Source organism: Grampus griseus (genome assembly GCF_964374135.1).
Source record: "Grampus griseus genome assembly, chromosome: 12".
Lineage (NCBI taxonomy): Eukaryota > Metazoa > Chordata > Mammalia > Artiodactyla > Delphinidae > Grampus > Grampus griseus.
The window spans coordinates 17,777,232-17,804,255 of record NC_139006.1 but is presented as its reverse complement, the minus strand read 5'-3'; the positions used below and the strand labels follow the sequence as shown (position 1 = coordinate 17,804,255).

Sequence of the window (27,024 nt, the reverse complement as noted above, 5' to 3'; positions counted from 1 at the left end):
GGTACGCGGGCCTCTCACTGCTGTGGCCTCTCCCGCTGCGGAGCACAGGCTCCGGACGCGCAGGCTCAGCGGCCATGGCTCACGGGCCCAGCCGCTCCGCAGCATGTGGGATCCTCCCGGACCGGGGCACGAACCCGCGTCCCCTGCATCGGCAGGCGGACTCTCAACCACTGCGCCACCAGGGAAGCCCCATTTTATTATTTTTAACCAAATTGCAGGAGAGCCTAATCAAGCTGTCAGCAAATTAGATCACTAAAAATAATTTTTCATAAACGACTGCTGTGTGCTCTTCAGCACGAAACTTGGAAGTTGTTGAAAAACATCAAGTGGCATTAGTTTATTGAGTTATTACAAAACTCCTTCAGTTTCCTCCCCCCAAAGTTTTTATATGTGAACAAAGCCTTTCATATTCGTATCCATTCAATAAATATGAAAAGTAGGAGTAGCCTAGTGGCTGAACCCTGTCTCATTTTAGCAATAAGTAATGATTCAAGAATGCATGACATAATTGGGAAACACTCCGTAGCCCTCATGAAGAGGTGTGTTCCTGATAAGGTGACTTATGTTTAGCAATTATTTATCAAAATTAATTCTATCTTGTTTTGATCTGTTGTTTATTACTAAAAATTATCATGATAACTTACTGCAGGAGAAAAATGTTAATACTCAGAACCTTATGATCTCAGAAAATTAAAAACAATAACTTAAAATGTCACAAAAACTATGATAGGGTGACAAATGAAGTACTTTCAAGCATAATAAAACATTACATTAAGATAAAATTATATGGAGAAATGGAATGAAAATACCAGTTCAAGAAGAAAACAAAACAATGCAAAATTTCCAAATTCTTCTGAAGAGCTTATTCATGTTATTTTTACACAGGTGATGGTGGGTAGCAGATAAATATTTCAATTCCATTGGACACATTAAAAAGAGTGATATGGGACTCCCCTGGTGGCACAGTGGTTAAGAATCTGCCTGCCAGTGCAGGGGACATGGGTTTGAGCCCTGGTCTGGGAAGATCCCACATGACGCCAAACAGCTAAGCTCGTGCGCTACCGAGCCTGCGCTCTAGAGCCCGTGAGCCACAACTACTGAAACGTGCGCCTAGAGCCATGCTCCGCAACACGAGAAGCCACCGCAATGAGAAGCCCACACACCACAACAATGAGCAGCCTGCGCTCGCCGCAACTAGAAGAAGCCCACGCGCAGCAACGGAGACCTGACGCAGCCAAAAATAAATAAATAGATAAATAAGTAAATAAATTTTTAAAAAATAAAAAATGAAAAGAGTGATATGAAAATTTAATTTGAACTTTTAATATTTCAATACTCCAGAAATTATATAAGCTGCAACTATAATTTTAAAGTTTTAACGTCAATTTAAAAACTTGTGAGACTCCTGGGGGCTGCATAGTTTTTACACAATTCTTTTCTAGATTAGCAAGAGCAAAAGTGTTTGATGATTACTGTCTTGGGGTAAAGTGTGGCCTTAGTCATGTGCTAAATGATATCCTTACATCCCGAAAGAGTCAAGCATCCCTGTAAACACCCGTTTTCCCCCATTCTCACTCTCCCAGGGGAGACCTAGGCACCGCAGAGTACTGGTTATATATCACAGTAATTACGGTAATCTCACACAGTATTGCCTGTGACAGCAACGATGGTCAGTCTCATCCTTCTTATGTACTTTATGCAGCTGAAGCAGCTCTTGCAGTGCCCTAACTTTTCTGAAGAAAACTTGGCCATGGAACTTCACTGCTTTACTAGCCCATGAGTCCAAACCTGATACCATAGGAAAGTGATCCAGGGCAGTAAGCTGGGGGCAGGGGCTCTGAGTCTGCCTGGCCTTGATTTCAATCCTGCCTCTGCCTCTGATAGGCTGTGTGAGTTTGGGCAAGTCATCGCACCTGTCTGAGACTTAGTGTCCTTATCTGTAGAAATGGGAGGAGTAATAACAGCACCTCTTTCATAGGTTGAGAGGGTTAAAGAGGTAAAGCATGGAAAACCCCTAGCACAGATGCTGGCATATAAGTGCTCGTTGATAAATGGTGGCTGTTAGGAACCAATGACAAGGGATCAAAAAGGCCTCGCATCACAAAAACACAGACCTGTGATTATTCCTTAGGAGGTATTAGTGAGAATGAGGAATATAAGAAAGAAGTATCGTCTACCCGACCTCTACCATGGGCTAGGCACTCTAGGGGTTTTGTTGACCATCCGAAGTCAAACAGGCGTTATCACCACTATTTTGCAGATGATGAAATAGAGCCGAAAGTGTCTCATTCAAGGTCACACATCTCAAGGTAACTAAACCACAAAAATCCAGATGCATGCGCTTATGAAGTTCCTTATTGCCTTGTTGCCAAAGGCCAAAGGCACTCAGGCCATTCTAGAACAGTTGTCCGTAGAAAAATAGCATTCTGGGAGGCATTCCTAGTCAGCAATGACTCTGCCACTAGCTAGGCTGTGTGACCTTTTGTGAGTGACTTAACCTCTCTGCACTCATCTTCCTCAGCTCATAATAGTACCTACCTCATAGCATTGTGAGGATTAAAAAGCACAATGTATATTGCACATATATTGTATACAGTGTATATAAAGCCATTTGCACTGTAAATGCTCGATAAACATTAGCTTTTGTGGGTATCATTATTTTTATCCTCTTATCCAGCCTGGCCATTCCCCTCCCTTTTAGAAGATTGCCGTTGAACTATCTCTGACAAAAATTAAGCGTCTGACTCATGCTCCTCCAAGCCTTAGTTCCAGGGAGCAGCAGCTCCTACAATTTATTGAACATGTACTATGTTGTTTCCAATCCTCAAGTCACCCTCATGTGGGAGGAACTGGCATCTCCTTTTTGGAAGAGTGAGGCTTATAAGGTTTAAGTGATACGATCAGGCGCGTTCCAGCTTCCTGGCAATTGAGCAGGATATCTGGGGCCCTCAGGTAGCTGGAACCCCCAGGAGAGGTTAGAGTTGGCTGCAAAGCTGCCAGGATACGTGAGATGGACAAGGCAGGAGGAATCTGAGGTAATGGTGTTTCCATTCAGGGTTTAAGTCTTTTCTGTTGAGTCCTTGGCAGCCGAAGGAGGAGGGGGACATCCTACAGAAACCACCCCTCCCGCCGGGGGGACCAGAAATGTGCACAACAGGAAAGAGCTGCTGGGCTGCCTACCGAGGTCAGCAACGCCACCTGCCAGCTGGGCAGCCGCCACTCGCAGTGCAGCTGCGGCGCAAGGATGCTCAGGATCATCATCTCCATGGCGTCGGCCATCTGCAGGGAACAAGCAAACATCATGAGGCCAGGATGCTGCCCGGGCCGGGGACGGCTGGCCCCTCACCAAGTCCACGACCCCAAGCGAGTGTGTACAAAAATCCCTCTTCTACCTTCTGCTGGGTGCCCTATCACACATCAAAACACACTGAAAGTTGGGACTTCCCTGGAGGTCCAGTGGTTAAGACTCCACCCTCCCAATGCAGGGGGCACGGGTTTGACCAGGGCGGGGAAGTAAGATCCTGCAGGCCGATCCCGCATGCCACTGCAGAGCGGTCAAAAATACAATAGATAAATTAACTTTTAAAAACACACTGAAACAAAGCACCGCCTGGAAGGGTGGGATAGGGAGGGTGGGAGGGAGGGAGATGCAAGAGGGAAGAGATATGGGAACATATGTATATGTATAACTGATTCACTTTGTTATACAGCAGAAACTAACACACCATTGTAAAGCAATTATACCCCAATAAAGATGTTAAAAAAAAAAAAAAAAAACACTGAAAGCTCCAGTAGTTAAAACAGAGATACTTGCCCAAGCCAAGCCGGTGAGAACAGAGAGCTTCCATTGAAATTTTCCAAAACCAATGGCTTCCACCGCATCTTCCACCATGAAAGTATCTGGGAAGGAGAAGGGGGAGGTGGAGGAAGGAGTCAGTGCATCTCGCCGTTGTCCTAGTGTGTGGGGCCTGGGTGGGGGGCGGGGGGGTTCCCTGGCCAAGCTCTTTAAAGGCAGTGTATGCTGCTTCTAGAACTTATCCTAGAAAAATCTTCCAGCAAGCATGAAGGTATATCTTGCTGCAAAGTCCAATGCAACACTGTTTCTACAAAAGGAAAAACTGGACAACCCAGAATGTCTATCAACAGGGAATTGGTTAAATTATTTTATATATTATATTTAAATGTTTATATATCTACATTATGAAATACAACCCATCTGTTTAAAAATGGGCAGATATAGAAAGATGCATACAGTATATATTGCTAATTTTAAGAAAACAAAGCAAGATGGACCACGGGAAGCAAGATTAAGTGTCCACAGACTGTCGACAGGGTTATCTGTCAGCATTCACTCTTTTGTACATTTCGATCATGTCTGAATGCTTCCTAAATAAACACATATTATTTGTATACTCAGAAAAAAATAAGGATATAATTTAGAAGCTCATAAGTGTTTTGAGAAAGACAAAAAGACTAAATGCAATGTGGTGTGCTGGACTGGTTCCTGTAACAGCACTGCTGGGAAAACTGGTGAAATCTGAATGAAGTCTGGAGTTTCCTGGATAGTATTGCACCGGTGTTAATTTCTTAGTTTTGACAAGTGTGCCATGGTTAAGTAAGATGTTAACTTTAGGGGAAGCTGCATGAAGAGTATATGAAAAAATAACAAACAGACAAAAAAGATTTTGAGAAAGACAAAAAGAGTATACGAGAACTCTCTGTGCTATCTTTGCAAATTTTCTGTAAATTTAAAATAATCCAGGGACTTCCCTGACAGTCCAGTGGTTAAGACTCTGCGCTCCCAATGCAGGGGGCACAGGTTCAATCCCTGGTCGGGGAACTAAGGTCCCGCATGCTGCACAGCAAGGCCAAAAAAAAAAAAAAAAAGTCCAAAATAAAAAGTTAACTAAAAAATAAAAATACTAAAGGAGCATACTGGGTGGCCTTCCTGTGGGGCCTCTGAGGATCTCATCAGCCTCTGCTGGGAGTTGTCATCTTATTAGAATTTCAATCATGGGCCCCTTATAGCAATCATAATTTTCTCTAGAAGTAGGAGCTGGTGTTTATCACCCCAGCAGGGTCTGGTTTCCTTCAGTAAAAATACTGAGGAGAAAGCAGAGTGAGTTCTATAACATCATCAATAATAAGAGCAGTAATAGTAATAATATAATGGTGTCTTTATGGAGTGCTCCCTGTGGGCCAGGCACTGCCCTAAGACCTTGATGTACATTATCTCATTTACTCCCTGTCACAACTACTAGTTAAGGCTCAGTCTTAGCCCCATTTTACAGAGGAGGACACGATCTTGCCCACTGTTAACGTAGCTGGCACACTGAGCTCTGGGAACTGAGCCCAGATCAGCCCGAGCCTGAAGCCACTGCTTCTAACCTCTGCCTCCCCTTCCTCCCCAGTCATTGCCTCCTTAGATCTGCCAACAACAGGCCTTGGGCTCAAGCCATTAATCCTCTCTCTTGTTGGGAATCGCTCTCAGGAATGCATAGAATGTTTTCATCCATCAGCATCGTCAGGTGGTGAGGGGAGACCAGGTCCCCTAGCACGGCTTCAAGTCTCTTGTTTGACCATCTGTATTCAGAGGGAGCACAGGGTCATGGGTAGGAATGTGGGCTCTGAGGCCAGATTTCCTGGGTGTAAATCCAGCTTGGCTAAGTTCTAGCTGTGTGACCCTGGGCAAGACACTTAACCTTCTGTACTTCCGTGTCCTCTCCTGGAAAATGGGAAAGATAATCGTAATACTTCCAATGGGAACTGTTGTGAAGATTAAATGGGTAATATGTGTAAAGTGCTTAGAACAGTGCCTGGCACAGAGTAAATGCTCAGCCTGTGTCTGCTGCTCTAATCACTACTGTCATCTTCACAATCACCATTGCCACCATCATCATTACATTATCATCAGCACAATCATCATCTCTAGCATCATCATCATCATCATCATCATTATCATCTCTATCACCATCATCATCACCATCACCATCTCCATCTCATCCTCATCATCATTATCATCTCTATCACCATCATCATCATCATCATTGTGGCTGCCATCCTCAGCGAAGTGTTAGTCAATGTTGTTGACAGTCAGGGATTATGATATAACCTTGCCTGCTGAAGAAAGCCATGTAGGTCCAGCCCCACACTTCCAGTGTCACCCCTGGCCTCCAGGCCCTCCTACCTGCCCCTTCACAAGATCCCTCTGAGCATACCACCTGGAGAGGCAACCCTGGTACCTCAGAGCCCCTGACTGTGGCCTGGGCCGACGCCCCAAATTCAGGGTCCCCTCACCGTCAGTGGGATTGGCAAACTCCTTAGGCACAGCTGCCCCATCATCCAGCTCGACGGCCTCTAGGCCTGCACGGACCCCTTCAATCTGGACCTCATGCTCTCCCGAAGCCGTGTCGTCCTCTGACCTTGCACTCTCGCCTGTGCGACGGAATTTCACCACCCTAGAGGACAGAGCAAATCTGGTCATGATGGCTAGAACTCCTCCTCAACGGCCTTGCAGTATAGCTGTTGTGTCCAAGACAGGTGACAAGCTTTCTCTCATGGTCCAGAGAGTTGAATGGGTGGAGGAGAGGTGGGGGTGGGCATTTCTGTTGAGCTGGACTGTGGGGAGGGTGACAACTTTAAGGGCTGCCTAGTACAGTTGGATGGGTTGGGCACTGCACAACTCCAGGGGGAGCCCTGTTCACATGGTAAGTTATGTGAATGAGGATATCCTTGCGCTAGACCTAAAAACTGGTTGGAAGTACATGTGTTTCAGAATTTACGTTCCTCTATCTATATCTAATGGAAGTAACAATTTGGTCACCTAAGGGTAACATTATGCCCACCAAAAGTTGCCCACACAGTACTTTTTTTTTAATTTAAAGTGGATGCCAATGTTTTAAAATTAGGAGAATTCACATAAAAATCCAGATTCCCGACATCTCTTTCAAAGTAGAATATCTGGCCATCTGGGGCACACATTCTAATAAGGGACCAACGTGGCTAGACCAGGGCTAGATGGGACACACGATGCACAGGTGACCACAGTCTTGTCCTCTCCAAATAACCTCCAGCCCTGACAGTCTCCTGCCACTTATCTTTATACTTGCTCTGTGTTCCACTCACTTGGCACTTTGTCCCCTTTGTCTGGCTCTGTAGGCATTTGAGTTTGAGACCCCGTGGACTCCACTCTCAACACAATACATTCCTTCACACTGTGCTCCTTCTTGTTACTCTGGAAAACGCCTTGACTTTTCTGAGCAGCAACTTCTTAATCTGGGACTCAGAGGCAAAAATACAAGTCTCCTCCAACTTCCTCACCCCCAAACACAAAACTCCTGCTCTCTGCCAGCCCTGTGGTGGGTTTCAGGGTGACGGCAGCAACAGGAGAGATGAGTCCCTACCCTCCCAGGAGAGAGTCATATGGAATGAGTAATGCCCATTTCTCCCAGAGCTTTGAAAAACGGAGTCTGCGATGACATGGGCATGAAGGGCAGAGGGCTGATGAGGGACTGGAGGGCAAATATGGGCAACGTTTTTAAAAGGTAAAAATGGAGACATTTCTAAGTAAAAAGTATTGCTATCAACATAATCATCAATTAATTATTGCATTATTCCATACATTTCACCAAGAATAACTGGTACTCTGGCATAGAAAGGGTAAATCTTCAGATTCCAGAAGGCTGGGGAACATTCCCTGCTTGTGAATTTGGAGAAAAGACAGATGAAATCACGGCAGTTTTGTAAATACCTGAAACTCCGTTTGATGGCAAGGCTGGGCTTGGGCAGCTCCAGCTGTTAATCTCATCTTGTGTTGGAAATACGCGGCAGAGCGCAGAGCACAGGGTTTGCAGGCGGATCGGCTGGGATTGAAGCTTGGAGCAAACACTCCATCCCATCCACTACCACCACTGCACTCTCCACCACGCCCACCACCGTCTAGCAGCACCTGTGCCTCGTTCTAGGTGTTGCTTTCCATGCACTCGCTCTGCACGACAGCTCTATTAGGTTGGTATTATTATCACCATTTTACAGATAAGAAAACTGAGGCCCCAGAAGTCACAGGACTTACCCCTGGTCACAGAGCTAAAAAGGCATGGAGCCAGGGTTCACCCCCAGGTCTGTCTGATCAAAACCTTGCGTTTCTGGCCAAAGACAGGATACCATTCAAACGCTTCCATTACTCCCCATGTACTCCATTCCCCCCATCCAAAATCTTTTATTTTGAAATATTTAAAGAATATAAGATTGAATAGATAACGATGACAGAAATGTCTTTGATTCTGCTGTCCAGCTTAAAGACTAGACACTACTAGTAGGTTGAACCATATGAAATTGCCAACATTTGACCATAATTCAGTTGAAGCCACCATGTCTCTTTTCCAGTCTCTCTCTCTCACATTTTCATCGTTAATACTCTTCCTTGATCAGTGCTCTTTACAGGCATCGTTATTGGACTTCACCCTCACAATAACCCTGAGACGTGGTGACCATTACCATCCCCACAGCATAAGATATACCTGTAGTCACTCTGAGCCTCAGTTTACCCTGCTATAAATTAGGTGTAACAGTTTTGTCATAGGTCGAATTCCTTAGAAGCAGATCCTAAAATGGGATTCTCTTTTTTTCACCTGTGGTAAAATACACGTAACATTAAATTCAACATTGTAACCCTGTTTAAGTGTAGAGTTCTGTGGCATTAAATACATTTACAATATTGGGCAACCATCACCACTGTCCATTTCCAGAACTATTTCATCTTCCCAAACTGAAACTCCGTACCCACTAAACACTAACTTCCAATCCCCTTTTCCCACCAGCCCCTGGCAAGAACGATTCTACTTTTTGCCTCTATGAATTTGACTACTCTAGGGACCCCACATAAGTGGAATCACACAGTAGTTGTCTTTTCGTGATTGGCTTATTTCAATTAACATCTTCAAGGTTCATTCACGTTGTTACATGTGTCAGAATTTCCGTCCTTTTAAAGGCTGGATAATGTTCCATTGTATGAAATGTGATCCACAGGGAGCTCTGGAGTGTGAATTGTACCATGGAGATTGTCCCACCCAGAGGTCTGGGGGCTTGGCTCGAATCAGTCAATCACTGGTCATGCCACCCCAGGGATGGAAGGCATAACTTCCCAGGTATCCCCAGGTGAAGTGGCTCCCCTCAGTCAAGGGACACCCTCCAGAGGTGACTGCAGCTGTGAGCTGTGAGCACCCATGATTGGCAGCAGCTGGGGGATGATCAATCTGGTAAAGGGAATCTGGACAGGCACCAAGGGTATCTGCTACAAATAATAGCCCTCCAACCATACAGCTATTTATTGAGCACTTACTAAATGCTAAGAGCTATGCCTTTTACATTATCTCCTGTTAGTTACCCTGATGATCAACCTACGAATGAGTTAATGTTATTATCCCCATTGTACAGATGAGAAAACAAATGCTCAGAGAGGTTAAGACACTTGCCTGAGGTCACACAGCTTGAAAGAACTGAGGCTTCAGCCTGGATGTCTTTGGTATTAGAGCCCTGGGTCCTAATCACTAAGCATCAGCGCCTCTCGCGAGCATTCACCTGTGTCTGGGGAATGACTGTGAAGCCCGAACCCAGCTGCCCTGTGTGGGTGGGCTTGCCAGAGAGTGGATAACGACATGACCTGGCGCAGGAACAGAAAGGCACAGCTCGATTCCAGCCTGGCTGACAGCTCTTCAGGTTGTCACATTTGTGCAGGGGCTCTTGAGCTGGATAGAACTTCGAAATCCCTGCGGGGCTGGTCACAACACAGAAGTCGGGGCCCCACTCCAAGAGGGTGTGGCTCAGAAAGTCACGGTTGGAGACTGAGATTTTGCATTTCCAGCACGTTCCCAGGTGGTGCTGCTCTGGCTGATCCAGCGACCGAATTAGCGCCTTAGAGGCAGGCAAACAATTCTGCCCACCCCACCTTCACCACCCCGAGTGCTGAGGGGCGGAGGCTCCTACTCTGTTGGCTGAGCTGGGTGCCTGCAGCTTACGCTCCTCACCCGAGAGGCCCAGAACCCCCGTGGCACGGGACTCAGACAAACGTCCCTGCAGTCCAGAGCTGGGGCTTCCTTTGCAGCTGGAAGGCAGGTGTCACCTGGGAGCAAAGGCCAGGAGACAGACTGCCTTAGGCTTAGCTATCCGGCATGAAGTTGGAATCTGGGGCTTCATTTAAGCAACACTTTTACAGCAAGAGCACCATTTTATTCACAGTATGTATTGTGTTGGCCAAAAAGTTCGTTCGGGTTCTTTGCAGAACATGGGGAAATCCGAACGAAGTTTTTGGCCACCCCAAAATTTATTTGGGGGTAGCTCTGGAGGGATGGGGATTATGGGGATGCTCTGAAGCCAGTGCCTACAAACTGAGTCTCAAAGCCCCCAAACCATACTGATGTGTAGCATTTGCCAATATCTGTGGGGTAAATACTCCCACTGTGACCAATTTTAAGCTCTCAATGGTTAAATAACAGGCTCTGAGATGTTCTGAATATTTCACAATCTGCTCACTAGAGCTTCTGTGAGCAGCCTCCAGCATAACTACTGTAAAAAGTCCTCAAATCGCTGTCACAAGCTACAACACAGAGGAACCTTGAAACACGATGCTGAGTGAAAGAAGCCAGACACAGAGAGTCACACATGTATGATTCCATTTATGTGAAGCAACTTCATAGAGACAGAAAACAGATCCGTGGTTGCCAGGGGCTGGGGAAAGAGGGATGGGGAGTGACTGCCTAATGGGTACAGAATTTCCTTTTGCGGTGATGAAAATGTTCCGGAATTAGATAGAGGTGAAGGTTGTACAACACTGTGAATGTACGTCCATGTTCCCAGCAGCACTATTCACGACAGCCCAAAGGTGAAAACAACCCAGGTGTCCATCAGTGGATGAGTGGACAAGCGAAATACAGTCTATACATAAAATGGAATATTATTCAGTTTCAAAAAGGAAGGGAAAGGGGAATTCCCTGGTGGTCCAGTGGTTAGGTCTCCGTGCTTTCACGGTCAAGGGCCCAGGTTCAATCCCTGGTGAGGGAACTGAGATCCCACAAGCTGCACAGCCAAAAAACAAACAAAAAACAGGAACAAAAAAGGAGGGAAATTCTGACACATGCTATAATATGGATGAAGGCATGCTAATAAGTGAAATATGCCAGTCCCCAAAAGACAAATACTGCATGATTCCACTTATATAAGATACTTAGAGGAGTCAAATTCAGAGACAGAAAGTAGAATGGTGGTTTCAGGGGTTGGGAGAGGAAGGAATGGGGACTTAGTGTTTAATAGGTACAGTTTCAGTTTGGGAAGATGAAAACTTTCCGGAGATGGATGGTAGTGACGTTTGCACAATAATGTGAAGCACTTAATGCCACAGAACTGTCCTCTTAAAAATGGTTAAAATGGTAAATTTTATCTTATGTGTATTTTGCCATTCCCCCTCCCCCCAAAAGCCCCAAACCCTCAACCCTTAGCACTGCCATGGATATTATTACTTCTTAGTGAAATAAATCTGACAGAGAAAGACAAATACTGTATGTTATCACTTATATGTGGCATCTAAAAGATGAAACAAACTAGTGAATGTAACAAAAAAGAAACAGACCTGTGGATATAGAGGACAAACAAGTGGTTACCAGTGGGGAGAGGGAAGGGGGTAGGGACAAGACAGGGGTATGGGATTGAGATATAAACTACTATGTATAAAATAGATAAGCAACACAGATATATTATACAGCACAGGGAATACAGCCAATATTTTATAATAATATAAATGGAGTCTAACCTTTAAAAGTTGTCAATCACTATGTTGTACACCTGAAACCAACATAATATTGTAAATCAACGATACCTCAATAAAAAATTTTATGTATATATCCACATGTATTTTGTAATTTTTATATGTAAATAATTACATACGTATATAAATATTTATTTGTATATAGTTATAAATTTATATATATTTATACATTATACATTTATAGATCAATATATAAATTAATGTTTCTAAATATATTTGTAAATATAAATAAATATGTATTTAAATATAATACACATGGATGTATGTATTACTACATAGATATTCCTGCACATTGTGAGAAAAGCTGCAAATAAAACGAACCTGATGCAGTGAGAGGCTAGCGGGGGCGGGGGTGACATTTCAACTCTGCAAGCCACCAAGGGGTGGAGCGAAGTGGGTTCCAGGGAGGGAACGACAAAGGAGTAGGACACCCTGTCCCCAGGAAGCAACCTCCCAAACCAAAAACATAAACAGTCCCCCAAGGTATTTGTAGAAGATAGAAATGTAGAGAATTATTAAGCGCAGTAAGGAAATGAACATTTATGTGCATTATCAATGGCTTTTCAGGGGTGAGGGGAAGGCGCATGGCTCGCCCTTGACTCTGCAGGTAACGTCACAGAAGGAGATAGCCATGTGGCCTGACACTCTCCCTCTCATCACATCCTCTCCTCCAGGACCGTCCAAGGCTCTGTGCTTCCTTCTGTGACTAATAGAGACCACTGCAACCTTTTGGGAAGGTAATCCGCGTTATCTTTCAAATTTTTCAGTGCTTTGAGCTCCCACCCAGAATGCGTTCTGCAGGCAGTTCATTGTGGGGACAGGCACAGTAGGCAACGATTTACCCTACAAATAATGGCAGATATGATTGCTGGCTTGCGCGTGTCAAGTCTAGTGTTTGCACTGTGCCTCGATTATCTTATTTATTCCCACTTTCATTGTCCCCTTTTTACAGATGAGGACACTCAAGCACAGAGGGGCTGGGAGCTCGCCCAAGGTCACACAGAAGTGTCTAGGCTTTGGCAAAGCCATTGGATTTCATTGTCCCTGCTCCCAGCCACTCTGCTGTAGTCTCTTCTGGTGCTAGCACACTCCTTGCAGCTTTGCTGCGGTGATACCAAACCAGAAACAATCATCAGGAAAGGAGTAATTAGATAGACGATGGCACATCCACTAAAGAAAATGTTAAAAAAAAATTTTTTTATATTGATCTGTACCACATTAGCCGAAGGTGGAAACAACTTAAGTGGTCATCAGTGGATGAATGGAGAAACAAAGTGTGGTCTATCCATACAATGGAATATTATTCAGTCTTAAAAAGGATGGAAATTCTGACCCGTGCTACAACATGGATGTACTTTGAAGACATAGTGCTAAGTGAAATAAGCCCAGCACGAAAGGACAATTATTGTACGAGTCCACCTATCTGAGAGGGCCTAGAATAGTCAAATTCACAGAGAGAGAAAGTACAACAGTGGTCACCAGGTGATGGGGGGTGGTGAGGTGGGGAATGGGGAGTTAGCGGTTAATGGGTACAGAGTTTCAGTTGCAAAAGATAAGAAAATTCTGGAGATGGATGGTGGGAAAGGTAACACAACATTGTGAACGTAATTCATACCGCTAACTGTACAAGTTAAATTGTTGAAATGGTAAATTTTATTATGTATATTTTAACACAATAAACACACACACACTAAACACACACACACGTTGGTTGCAAGAACCAACAGGAAAAGATTGCTGGGGCTCATTTTTTTTTTTTTTTTTTTTTGTTTGCATCTTGCGGGATCTTAGTTCCTCAGCCGGGTATCAAACCTGGGCTTCCGGCAGTGAGAGTGCTGAGTCCTCATCACTGGACCACCAGGGAATTCCCGCTGGGGCTCCTTATTAAATGTGCTACACTATGGTCCCGTGATCTAGGTCCTCGGTACTAAGACTTAAGTGTGGTCTCGAACCAGAGGCCCCAGCCTCCCCTAGGGACGTGGTAGAAATGCTGAGTCTCGGGCCCTGACCCAGATCTACTGAATCAGCATCTGCATTTTAACCAGGTCCCTAGTGAATCTGTGTGCGTGTTCAAGTGGGCTCAAGAATATTTTTGCTTCTACGGTCGAACATTCTAGAAGGATACTTAAGAAGCCTAAGACTGGTTGCTTCTGGGAAGGAGGATTGGATGGGAATGGGGAGTTTTAAGGAAAAGAAATTTTTTTTTTTAACTTTTCATTTTGGATCCCGCTGCAACATGTAAATTTTTTAACCTGCACATCTATTAGTTAAATAATCAATATAAATCACAATAGCGACTATTCACAGAGCTCTTGTTGGTCTTGTAACATCAGCTAAGCATGTTACAGACTCGTTCGGCTGTGAAATGGGATGAGGACAGGCTTGCAGGACGGCCGTGAAGATTAACTGAGATTGATGAACGGGAAACTGAGGGGCACGGTGTCAATATTGGCTTTTCTCCAACCCAGCTTGGTTCAAGTCACCTTTCTGCCTTGAGCGTGGAGTACACTGGGACGGCCGTGAAGATTAACTGAGATTGATGAACGGGAAACTGAGGGGCACGGTGTCAATATTGGCTTTTCTCCAACCCAGCTTGGTTCAAGTCACCTTTCTGCCTTGAGCGTGGAGTACACTGACCTTTGTGAAATTCGACTTTGAGAAAATGGCTTAGCTCTCTGGAGTTTTAAACCAGGATGTGTTCACCTTCCTTCTCTGGCAATTCACTAGAAGCCAGGGCCCTTTATTTATTACAACTTGTTTTAAGACGAATGTAAAGAGAGACCTCTGACATGAAATTATAGTCCGAAAGCCAGACTACATTTTGAATCGGCTGGGTTCCTGAAAGCAGTTCTCAGCTACAGGAGCCAAGATTTCCCAAGGGAAAAAAAAAAAGTAATAAGACAGAAAAAGAAAATAGCAGTGGCATATGTTAAATATAGGAGGGCTTCCAAACAAGCTGGCTAATTTCTTGGCATTTGTTGTGTATATATAGCATATCATTTACCAAAATAGCAGGGAACATTGTTTTACATAATTTTGCTATTGAAAGAAGATAAGAGCTTGAGGAAATGGCTGTCAACCCAAAGACCTCGCTTGTACCATGATATAATTCACCTCCGTACCTTCAGTTAGGGTCTGAGACTTGATTAGGGTAAAGGCTTGATTTCTTTTCATCTCAGCTTCTGGATACTTATTCCCTGAGTTCGTGAATCTATCAGACTGAAAAGGAAGCTTGTACCTAAGTGTGACTATTACAGGGTAGCATTTACTGTCTGAAGAGAGGGGGATTGTCATAGAAAGAAGAGCCCCACTCTGCAGACAGACTGATTTGGGTGTGAATCTCCTGCCCACCCCATTCAGTAGCTATGAGGTTAAGTTACTTTACTTCTCTGGGTCTCAGTTTCCTGCTGGGAGAAGGGAAATGGTAATTCCTATCTCACGGGGTTGCCATGGAGACTAAAGGAGTTAACAGAACATCTCAAAGAGCCTGGCCCCATCATTCTTCAGTATTTTAATAAGTTTATTGAGTGCTGACTATGGGCTGAAGGCTGGGATACAATAGGAGATAAAATACAACTGCCCTCCGGAAGTCCCAGCTGGGAATGCCCTAGCTGGGATGCCCTAGCTGGGAAGATGGTTAATGTACTAGTAACAAGAAATCATTATACATCTGCAAATCAATGAATCTTGAGAGGGAAACAGACAGGGAATAGAGAATGACTGGAGGGAAGAGTAGTCAGGATAGAGAATGATTGGAGGGAAGAGTAGTCAGGTTAGACTTCCCTGAGGTCTGAGAACCAGGAGAGTCCCACACAGACAGGGGAGGAGGAGAGAGAACAGCCAGTGCAAAGGCCCAGAGGTAGGACCGAGGAGTAGAGGTCAGAGAAACAGGCTGAATTATAGAGAGCTCTGGAGACCACAGGGAGGATTTTTCATGCTATCCTAAGACCAATGGGATGCCACTGAAAGCTTTCAAGTAGGGGTGACACAGTGGAAGATGATCAGAGTTGATTTAGGGAAGATCGTTCAGGCACATTTTTCTACAAGAAGAGGAATAGATTGGGGAGACTGTTTTAAAATATAGGTTTTAAAAAATGTTTTTGTGTGTCACACTTTTATTTATTTATTGGCCCCGCAGTATGTGGGATCTTAGTTCCCTGACCAGTGATCGAACCCGTGCCCCCTGAATTGGAAGGGCACAGTCTTAACCACTGCACTGCCAGGGAAGTCCCTAAAATACAGGTTTTATTATTATTTAGGCGTGGCAAGGCAAACAGATCGGGAGACAACTGCCTTTGAAAAGATTAGACTCTGTTATACTCACAGATTCCAAGAAGAGGGGGTACACCACACCTGGGAAGCCAAATGGGAAAGCACCAGGGTCAATAACGGGGCAAGAGTGAGGGGAAAATGTGGGCAAGAGTCTTTATTGTGGTTTCCATAGGAAGGAAAAGGTGACGCAGGGTCGCCAGGCTGAGGACTGGCTCGTCTGAGTAATTTCTCCAGGCTCTGAGCGTAGGGACTGTCTCCAGTTGTCTGGGATTTGGCTGTGGAGTGATTAGGGCAGGTGGATTAATGGGTCTGGATTGCTTGGTTTGCACATGAAAAGTACACTGGCGGGTGAGTTATTTATTAATTAACCCTGGGAGGGGAGTGCCCTCCAGGACCTTTGAGGCCCTAAGATGTCAAAACATCAGAACAGAGAAAATAAAAAGCCTGATTAACACACAAAGATGGGGAGAGAAAGCAGGGAGACTGTGTGGTCAGCTGAGTGAGAAGTGATGCTGGCTCGGACCAGGGAGGCCCATCTGCAAAGCTAAACAGCAAAGGGCCGAGTTATAACAAGTGTCCTCAGATTTGGGGAACTCAGTCAACAAAACTGATGACCAGGGCTTCCCTGGTGGCGCAGTGGTTGAGAGTCCGCCTGCCGATGCAGGGGACGCGGGTTCGTGCCCAGGTCCAGGAAGATCCCACATGCCGCGGAGCTGCTGGGCCCGTGAGCCATGGCCGCTGAGCCTGTGCGTCCAGAGCCTGTGCTCCGCAGCGGGAGAGGCCACAGCAGTAAGAGGCCCGCGTATCGCAACAAAACAAAACAAAACAAAACAAAACTGATGACCAGCGCCCCTTAGCTCCGTCCCAGGTACTCAGCTACATCACACGGGGACTTCTTTAGAATCTGAAACCTACTGACAAATGGGGTTAGATGCTGTGGGCCTGGAGCAGAGAAACTGCCAGGGTCACTGACAAATGGACTTGCTTTGTCTCCTTCAGGATAAGACCTGGGGACTCGCTGATCAGTCTGATTTGGTTAGAGTCTTCTCAGGGGCTGAACCTCGTCTTCCAATATGTGAACTTCTGGCATGTGAAAGAAGGTGCTTGTGCAAGTTGGACCCTGAGGATAGAGCTTGAACTGCTGGATATAAAGAGGGAAACAGATTTCAACAAAATATAAGGAGGCTTCTCAGGTAGAGAAGTCCAGAGATGAAAAAGGCTGCTTTAGATGGTAGTGGGCTCCTCTTCATGAAAGGTCTAGGAAAGGCAGGTGTCCACGTGTATGGACTCAGGAGTAATGATGTTTAATACGTAGCACTCAGCATGCCAAGGGCAAGCCTAAATGCTATATATAATTATATACAGTAAATATATAGATAGCATATATATCTTTTTTTGAGTTTTTGTGGCATTATATTTAGTCATCTTGGCTGGTTTAGTCACATTGTTGTTGTTTATTTTTTGGCTGCCGCTGCATGGCATATGGGACCTCAGTTCCCCGACCAGGGATCGAACCCACACCACCTCCATTGGAAGCATGGAGTCATAACCACTGGACCGCCAGGGAAGTCCCTAGCATATGTATATCTTATATAATCTGTTCAGCAACCCTAGGAGGGAGGGTTATTAATATCCCCAGTTTATAGACAAGTAAACTGAGGCTCTGGTCCAAGTCCCCTAGAGTGTATATAGTATCCTAGGTTCCTGGCCTGAGTAGCTCCAGAACCCATGATCTTAACCAGTAGCAGATGCTCCTCTGAGGCCAAGAGTACCCGTTAGGGAACCAATTACAATGCCGATTCCTGGCCATTCTCCAGACCTAAAGCTTTTGCATCTCTGCAGAGCAGGGCCCATGAATCTGAATTTTAATAAGATGTTGATGGTGGCCACAGATGTTTAGAAGCCACCACTTGGATCCCCTCTTGCGTGGAATTGAGAATATGAGGTATAAGGGGTTGGAGTGATGACTTTTAAGGTCCTTTCCGTTCCTGAATGTCTATAAGTCTATAATTAATGGAAAATATAGTTCTCTGTGGATTTTATTTTTTTGTATTTTCCTGCCACCCCCCATTGACCTGAATAGCTTTGAGCTTGTTCCCTGGATAATGGACCAACAGCTTATATTCTAGACAAAAGGCAATGAACACAAATAAATAATAGTTAAAATTTGTTAAGCCCTCACCACGTGCTGGGAGCTCCACTAAGTATTTTATAAGCCTTATGCCCTGTGAGGTGGACGCTATTACTATCCCCACTTTACAGATGATGAAACTGAGGCCCGGAGAAGAAAAGTAACTTGCCCAAGGTTACCTTCCAAGTCTGCAGGAAAGTCAGAATTCAAATCTGACTTTCTACTTGAGCAGAGAGGCCACACACTTAATCATTCTGTGATGTGGCCTCAGTGGGGGGATGGGTAACTTCTAACAGGGGGAACTGAAAGCCTGGGGGACAACTTTCCAGGCAGTTTGTCTTTGCAACTTATTTATCCACTCCTTCATTCAACAAGCAGTGGTTCTCAATGGGGCAGCCATTCAGTCTCCCAGGAGACACCGGCAATGTCTGGAGACAGTTTTGATTGTCAAAACTTGGAGGGGCAGTTGGTGGTTGTGACATCCTGTGGGTAGAGGCCAGGGATGCTGCTAAACATCCTATAATGTCTAGGACAGCCTCTCATGACAAAGTGTCATCTGGTCTAAAATGTGAACAGCGTTGAGGTTACAAACCCCATGTTTAAGAAAGAGATGCTCTTAATAATGACACCAGAATAATCACCATAAGCCAGATGGTACCAGGCACATCCATCTAGAGAGCTTAGGATCACAGTCTTTTAAAGCCAAAAATGGGGACTTCCCTGGTGGTCCAGTGGGTAAGACTCCACGCTCCCAATGCAGGGGGCCTGGGTTTGATCCCTGGTCGGGGAACTAGATCCTGCATGCATGCCACAACTAAGAAGTCCGCATGCCTCAACGAAGATCCCGTGTGCTGCAACTAAGACCAGGCGCAGCCAAAATAAAATCAAATAAATAAATATTTTCTTAAAAAGCCAAAAATGCCCTTGAAGGTGGCCCAGGCACCCTCTTATGTCTCAGGGAAGTTAAATGAATTGCCCAAGATCACATAATGATTCACATTCAGATCTGTTATTCTTTTAGACAGCCCAGAGAAGAGCTTGGCTGGGCTGTAAAGCCACTGTCAGGGTCAGTAGGCCCTTGAACAACTCTCTCTAAGGCCTAAGACCACCTAAGCAATGGCCTCTTTGCAAGGAGACTTTCTTTCTTTGGCCTCCAGACTGTTCCACTTAAGTCACTGAAACACATATTCCCTAGAGGTGAAGCTGGCTGGCATGTGTTTGAAATGATGGGGTGTGAGCAGCTTTGAGCCTGAGAGTTGTTTTTTTTTTTTTTAATTGAAGTATAGTTGATTTACAATGTTGTGTTAGTTTCTGGTGTACAGCAAAGTGATTCACTTATACATATATACACATATTCTTTTTCATATTTTTTCCATTGCTGTTCATTACAGGACATTGAATATAGTTCCCTGTGCTATACAGTAGGACCTTGTTTATCTATTTCATATACAGTAGTGTGTATCTGCTAATGCCAAACTCCTAATTTATTTCTCCCCCACTCCCTTTCCCCTTTGGTAACCGTAAGTTTGTTTTCTATGTCTCTGAGTCTGTTTTTGTTTTGCAAATAAGTTCATTTCTATCATATTTTAGATTCCACATCTAAGTGATATCATATGGTATTTGTCTTTCTCCTTCTGACTTACTTTGCTTAGTATGATAATCTCTAGGTCCATCCACGTTGCTGCAAATGGCATTATTTCATTCCTTTTTAATGCCCGAGTAATATTCAAATTTGTACATATACACCACATCTTCTTTATCCATTCATCTATCGATGGACACTTAAGTTATTTCCATGTCTTGGCTATTGTAAATAGTGCTGCTATGAACATTGGGGTGCATGTATCTTTTCGAATTATGGTTTTCTCTGTGTATACGCCCAGGAGTGGGATTGCAGGATCATATGGTAACTCTATTTTTAGTTTTTTAAGGAACCTCCATACTGTTCTCCAGAGTGGCTGCACCAATGTATAGTCCTACCAACAATGTAGGAGGGTTCCCTTTTCTCCACACCCTCTCCAGCATTTGTTATTTGTAGACTTTTTGATGATGGCCATTCTGACCGTGTGAATACCTCACTGTAGTTTTTTTGTTTTGTTTTGTTTTGCTTTAAGAAACTTAGTATTATCTTTATTTTCATTTATTTATTTATTTTGCTGCTTAGCATGTGGGATCTTAGTTCCCCGACCAGGGATCGAACCCACGCCCCCTGTATTGGAAGCTCGGAGTCTTAACCACTGGACTGCCAGGGAAGTCCCCTCATCGTAGTTTTGATTTGCATTTCTCTACTAATTAGCAATGCTGAGCATCTTTTCATGTGCCTGTTGGCCATCTGTATGTCTTCTTTGGAGGAATGTCTGTTTAGGTCTTCTGCCCATTTTTGGATTCGGTTGTTTGGTTTTTTGTTACTGAGCTGTAGGGAGCTTGAGTTTTTAAAAGCCTGTGGTGGGTTAACCTTGAGGATTCCTAGGCTATTACAATAACTCCCTACTTTTTGCCTGAGGTGGGTGACAATGAAACTCCCATCTCTCCTCCTTGGCCAGGAATCCCTTCCTTTTGCCCCGATGAGCCTCAGGGGGATGGGAGCCAACATGAAGCCCCACGTGTGCCTTAGCCGCCTACTCTGGTCCTGTCTCTGTGCAGCAGTCTCCTCATTTAGAGGAAACAAAACCTGCTTCCAGTTCCTTCCCTAGAACCAAGAATGAATCCTTATGGGCACAAAGAACTTGCCTGGGACAGTTTCAAGAACGTAGTCATGTAATCAGTAAGTCAAACTGCATTCTCTCAACCTCCCTGATTTAATGGAAGGGGATGGGGAAGCAGAACGGCAAATAGGATGAAACAAGGTTATGTGTGATCTTTCCATGGGGACTCAGTGCTTTAGCTGCTAAAACTTAATAATGGTGGCCCCCACTGTTAAGGAGAATGATTAAGCTGATGGACAGATTTTTCTGATTTTTTCATTCATACAGTTTTTGTTGTTGTTGTTGTTGTTTTTGCGGTACGCGGGCCTCTCACTGTTGTGGCCTCTCCCATTGCGGAGCACAGGCTCCGGACGCACAGGCTCAGCGGCCATGGCTCACGGGCCCAGCCGCTCCGCGGCATGTGGGATCCTCCCGGACCGGGGCACGAACCCGCGTCGCCTGCATCGGCAGGCGGACTCTCAACCACTGCGCCACCAGGGAAGCCCTCATACAGTTTTTATTTAATCCTTTGGCCTGGTCTATACTGAACTCCAGTATCAGATGGAATCTAGGCAATGCCCCACCTTCTTGGGATACATTAGACCCCCGCCGTGTGTGAAGCTTTCACACTAGTAAGTAAAGACAGACACTAAACAATAAGTAAGCAAATTACATGGTACGTTAGTAGGTGATAAGTGCTATAAAAAAAGAAAAAGCTGAACACGGTCTGGAAGATGGGGGAAACGGGCTGCAATTTTTTTCAATTATGGTAAAATACACATAAGATAAAATTTATCATTTTAACCATGTTTTTGAAGAGTACAGTTCAGTGGTATTAACTGTATTCACAATGTTGCACAACAATTACCACTGTCCATCCACAGAACTCTTTTCCTCTTGTAAAACTGAAACTCTGTACCCACTACGCAGATCCCCCTACTCCACTTCGCCAGCCTCTGGCCATTCGACTTTATGTCTCCATGAATTTGATTACTTTAGGAACTGCATATAGTGGAATCATACACCAGCTGTCCTTTGGTGTCTGGCTTATTTCACTTAGCATAATGTCCTCAAGGTTTATCCATGTTGTAGCACGTGTCAGCATTTCCCTCCTTTTTCAGACTAAACAATATTCCACTGTATGGATAGACCACATTTGTTTATCCACTCATCCATGAAGGGACACTTGGGCTGCTTCCACCTTTTGGCTATTGCAAATAATGCTGCTATGACATTGGCTGTACAGATATCTCCTCAGTACTCTGCTTTCAATTCTTTTGTGGGTATATACCCAGAAGTGGAATTGCTGGGTCATATGGTAATTCTATTTTTAATTTTTTGAGGAACCACCCTACTGTTTTCCATGGAGGCTGCACCATTTGTGACTCTCGCCAACAGTCAGTGTGTAAGAATTCCAATTTCCCCACATCCTCACCAACACCTGTTATTTTTATTTATTTTTGGTAGTTGCCATCCTAATGGCTGTGAGAGAGGGCTGCAAATTTTAAGGAGGTGGTCAGGGTAGGCTTTGGTGAGATGGTGGCATTTGAGACTTGACAAAGGTGAAGCAGATACTCTGCAGAAGAGCTTTCTAGGTAGAGAGAACAGTGGGTCCTGGGGCAGAAGCCTACATGGTGTGTTTGAGGCAAAACAAGGAGACAGAATGGCTGCATGAGGGGGTGGGAGAGGAGAAGAGCCCTGGAGGGTTTTGAACAGAGGAGGGATGTGACCTGACTTTTAAAGAATCCCTCTGGTGCTGTGTTGAGAATGGGCTGTAGGGAGACAAGGGCAGGAACAGGAGGACCAGAAAGATGACCACTGGAATTAACCCAGGTGAGAGGTGATGGAGGCTTGAACCAAGGACTAGCAGTAGAGGTGGAGAGAAGTGGTAGGAGTTTAGATGTAGCTCAAAGGCAGGACCAGTAGAATCTCCCGATGGATTGAAGTGAAATATGAGAGGGAAAGAGGGGTCAAAATTGACTCCAAATGGGATGGACAGAGTTACATCAACTGGTATGGGTGAGGCTGAAAGAGGAGCAGAGTGCAGGAGAGATCAGGAGTTCAAGTTTGGACATGTGCTTCCATGAGCTAGCATTAGGACATTCCTTAGTATTCTGAAAAGGAGACCATGGCTTCTAGGTACTCTGCTACCTGAATAAGCTGGAGGATAAGGGAAACAAGTCCAGAGTCAGGAAGACAAAAAACACCAGCACCACTGGTTGAGCCCTTACGTAGAGCCAGCCACTGTACTGGGAGCTTCCCAGTGGTGACGTCCCTCATTCTCACAACAGCCCTGCCATGCAGATACCGCCATTATCCCAACTTTACCGATGAGCACCCAACCTTGGGGAGATGAAGTCGTTAGTCCAACGCCACCCAGATGCTAAGTGGCAGAGCCAGGGTTTGAACCCAGATCTGCCTGACTCAAGAGTCCACACTTTTACCCCTGCTGCTGCTGAAGCCCAGGAGATTCATGGAGGTGATGGACTTAAGCTCAGTCTTGAAAGACGGGGTTGGTAAGAAAGGAGGGAGAGTGGATTGAGCAAACACAGGATGAAGTTCCAATTTCTTGTCCTCACTCCAGGGCCCTGTGTGGCCGGGTCCCTGCCATCCTCTGCATCCTTCCCTCACGCCACTTGCTCGTGAAGCTCCACTGGCCTGATTGCGAGCTTTTCCCACACACAATTCCCTCTATTTGAAATGCTCCATCCTATCTCTTTCTCTGGCTGACTCCTACACATGTCTGGGGGTTCAGCTCCAAGGTCACTTCCTCCAGGAAGCCTTCTCTGATTCTCCCCTCCGCTATCTAGAACTACTCTTGTTGCATCATGCACTTGTCCTTTGTAGCCCTTAAAACAATTCTCATAATTATTGTGCAATTGTGTGCTCTACATCCGCTTCTCCCATCGAACCAGTGCTGTCCAACAGAACCTTCTGCAGTTCCGGAAATGTTTTGGACCCATGCTGTCACAACGCAACTACAGCAGCCACTGGCCACATGTAGCTACTGAGCACTTGAAATGTGGCTAAGGCAACCGAGGAACGGATTTTTCAAACACCACCTACTTTACTTATAAGTCAAATTTTATATTGTGTATTATATATGAAAATTATTTCACATACTAATTACATAATTTAAATTTAAATAGCCACATGTGGCTAGTGGCTACTGTATTGGACATTGAAGCTCTAGACTGTGAGCTCCTTGAGGGCAAAGACCATGTATCTTATTTGGTTGTAGAATCCCTTGACCTAGGATGGTACCCAGGAAAATCACTGAATGAATGAATGAGTCAATCAATCAATCAATCAATGTAGTCTGCATAACTTGCTTTCAAGAAATCATCCTAGAAAGGAGAGACCCAGGAAAATCTGACTTGCATAAGATCTCACAGTAAGGCAGAACTAGATATAAAATCTCAGCTTTCTGAATCTCCTGTGCCTGAGTGGACAGCAGGTGAAAGGCAGAGGTTGTTTGTGGTCTCAAATGACCCATCCTAGAGCTGTGTGAAGGTGCCTCTAACAGCAGGAAAGGACTATTTCTTAGACACCCTCATCCCTCTTCCCCCTCCCCTGACCCTGTTAACTACTTAGCAGCTTGTAATCTATTAACACTTGGCCTCCTGCGGGACTGAGCCTGTTCCAAGGTCCACTCTTGCCCACCCTCTACAAGGCACTCTGATTTTTTAAAAATCCATATTGCTCTCAGGCAGTCTGTTGCCAGCAATCTGTGAATAATATATATAGGGTGTGGTTTAAAAAACACCTATGTCGTGATGTGTAACCCACTCAGATTCACACGGCTGCTCCTTTTCTTCTATTCTTTTTTATAAATGGAGGTTAACATATTTCAGGGCTAATTTTAACATCATTCAAATGTACTTTGGGGTTTGCAGATTACATTTTGGGGGAGTCCAGCATAAAGAGTCTACAGATTTTGTTTTTATAAATTTTCAGATGTCATAATAATAATAGTTAATACGTGTGACTTCTTTGTATCTGCCAGGCATTAGCACACATTATCTCATTTGATCTTCCCCATAACCCTCTGAATCAAGTACTATTATGATTCCCATTTTATGGCTAAGGAAACTGAGTCTCAGAAAGGTTAAGTCACTTGCTCGAAGTCACACAGCCAGGAAGTGGCACAGTCAGGATTTGAAGCCAAGTCTGTCTTCTCAAGAGTCAGTGCTCTTAACCAGCATACAATGTGGCCTCTCTAATAGATATTATATGTATTTATGTGTATAAAAATCAGAAAAATAATCAAGAAACTTAACACTGGGGTTTGGGAAGAGAGAGACTTACTTTTATTTTTGTACTTCTTTTTGAACTTTATTTTCCCTATCTATATATTATATTAGTACATTATATTATATATTAGTATAAAAACTAAATTAATTTAAAGCTGAAGTAAAAAATTCTTATTAATTTTACTTTTTTAAATTAAGGAAGGAATTGTCATTCTAGTGTCATGTCTATATATTAGATTAAATATACATGAATCTTTGAGTAATTTGCAAAGTTCACATGCTCTGACAGCATTTGAAAATTTATCCCAGTAAAACTGCAGTTCCAATATGTATTCTTATTCTGAGTACCAAATTTCATATTTTAGTTTCTGAATTATTTTTTATTTAGAGATAATATGATAATATTATCATAGATAATATGATAATATTAAACATGATATTTATTTTCAATGAACGTGGTATGTTTTCCTTGAGATATCTGCACTCAGATATGTACATTTTTATGTATTCACACATCAGCTTTGGATATTATAACTGAGTGTCCTTTAGCATTTGTGAAATAATGCTGTGTTACATAAGATATGCTATTTGAGGATCAATTAATAAAAGCTTAAAAGTAAAAATTTAATTAATTAAAAATATTAATGAAAATTAATTTTATACTGATTGAGAAGCAGACACTACAATACCCTTCAGTACTTATAGCTTCAGAGAGCTGTATCAGTCACGCTAAAAGTCACTTGGGAGAATTCCTCAGTGGCTTAGACAGAAAAAAACATTTAAGTCAAGAAAATACACACATACTAACAACAATGCACCCTTTCCAACAATTCCAAATGGTGTCTAGTTTTACCATCCAAATGGCTAGTACTTCTAAAAATTAAAACAAAACCCCCATTAATGTTCTTTTTAATGCCCCATCTCATACTCTTGGAATTTGCTTAACAAATCACCATCAGCTCGTGGTAGGAGACATTTGGAAGCCCCTTTACAAGCTCCCTATACTTGCCACGCTTGATTGTATTCCCCCAAGATTTTCAGAGCAAATTTGGCATCCCTGAAAAATTCCAATCCTCTAAGCAGGGTATTCCTGAGTTCCCAAGGAGAGCCGACAGTGAGTCTCACTCTAGCTAGCTGTTACAAAAGCCGTTCATTCAGAAGGCAAGAGGTTTCAGCAACGATGCACAGCCCTCTCATTCACACACTTCATAAACAACAAGACTTTGCAGAAGCCTCCTCTCTAGGAAGGAATCCCTGCTTTTTAGAAACCAGTTTGCAACATCAGTATCATTCCCTTCTAAAAGACCTTGCAGGAAAATTAGGAATTTCACAGCATAGGAGAAGGACTGGAAAGGACCGATGTCATTGCATGGACTCATCAATTCAGTCCGCATCTCAAAACAGCAGCTAACGCTTTCTTAAAACACAGACCTCAAAATGCCTTTAGGATTGAGAGCCATTATAAGGGAAAACATAACATGGGTAGGTCCCCATAAGATTCCGACGGATCTGAAAAATCGAACTGAGTCAGAGATACAGATGCTGAGCTGATGGGGTAGGAAAATGGCTTGTCTCCTCCAGGCCTAATTCTCTCCTCTGAAACAGTTCCCTTTAAATTCAGGAAGCCACGCTGAGACGCCCCTCTGCAGGTTTTCCTTTAAAAAAGGAAAACCTGTCTGCGTCTTACTCGCCCCCAGGATACTCACGGCAGCTGCCTTAGCTGGAATAAGTCCTCCTCCATGTCCGCGCTGCGCCAGGACGAGCCCTTTTCATGGCCCTTACATGGTGGTGGTGGATGACGAGGGCTCGGGGGCTTCAGCACTAGGGCTCTGGACCGCGCGGCTTCCTCCCTCGGTGGCAGCTGTT

The 27,024-nt window shown here is 44.2% G+C and overlaps 1 protein-coding gene across 1 annotated transcript in view; it reads right to left on the bottom strand.

The window, feature by feature from the left end:
* The window catches only part of SVOP (SV2 related protein), an 82,598-nt gene extending 55,574 nt beyond the window's left edge, over window positions 1-27,024 (bottom strand). Inside the window, exons 1-4 of the mRNA XM_082667690.1 lie at window positions 26,865-27,024; window positions 6,298-6,458; window positions 3,815-3,900; window positions 3,181-3,279 (exon numbers count right to left, since the gene is read on the bottom strand). Of these exons, the coding sequence (XP_082523816.1) occupies window positions 3,181-3,279; window positions 3,815-3,900; window positions 6,298-6,458; window positions 26,865-26,899 (381 nt within the window). The 5' untranslated portion in view covers window positions 26,900-27,024. The remainder of the gene's footprint in view (window positions 1-3,180; window positions 3,280-3,814; window positions 3,901-6,297; window positions 6,459-26,864) is intronic.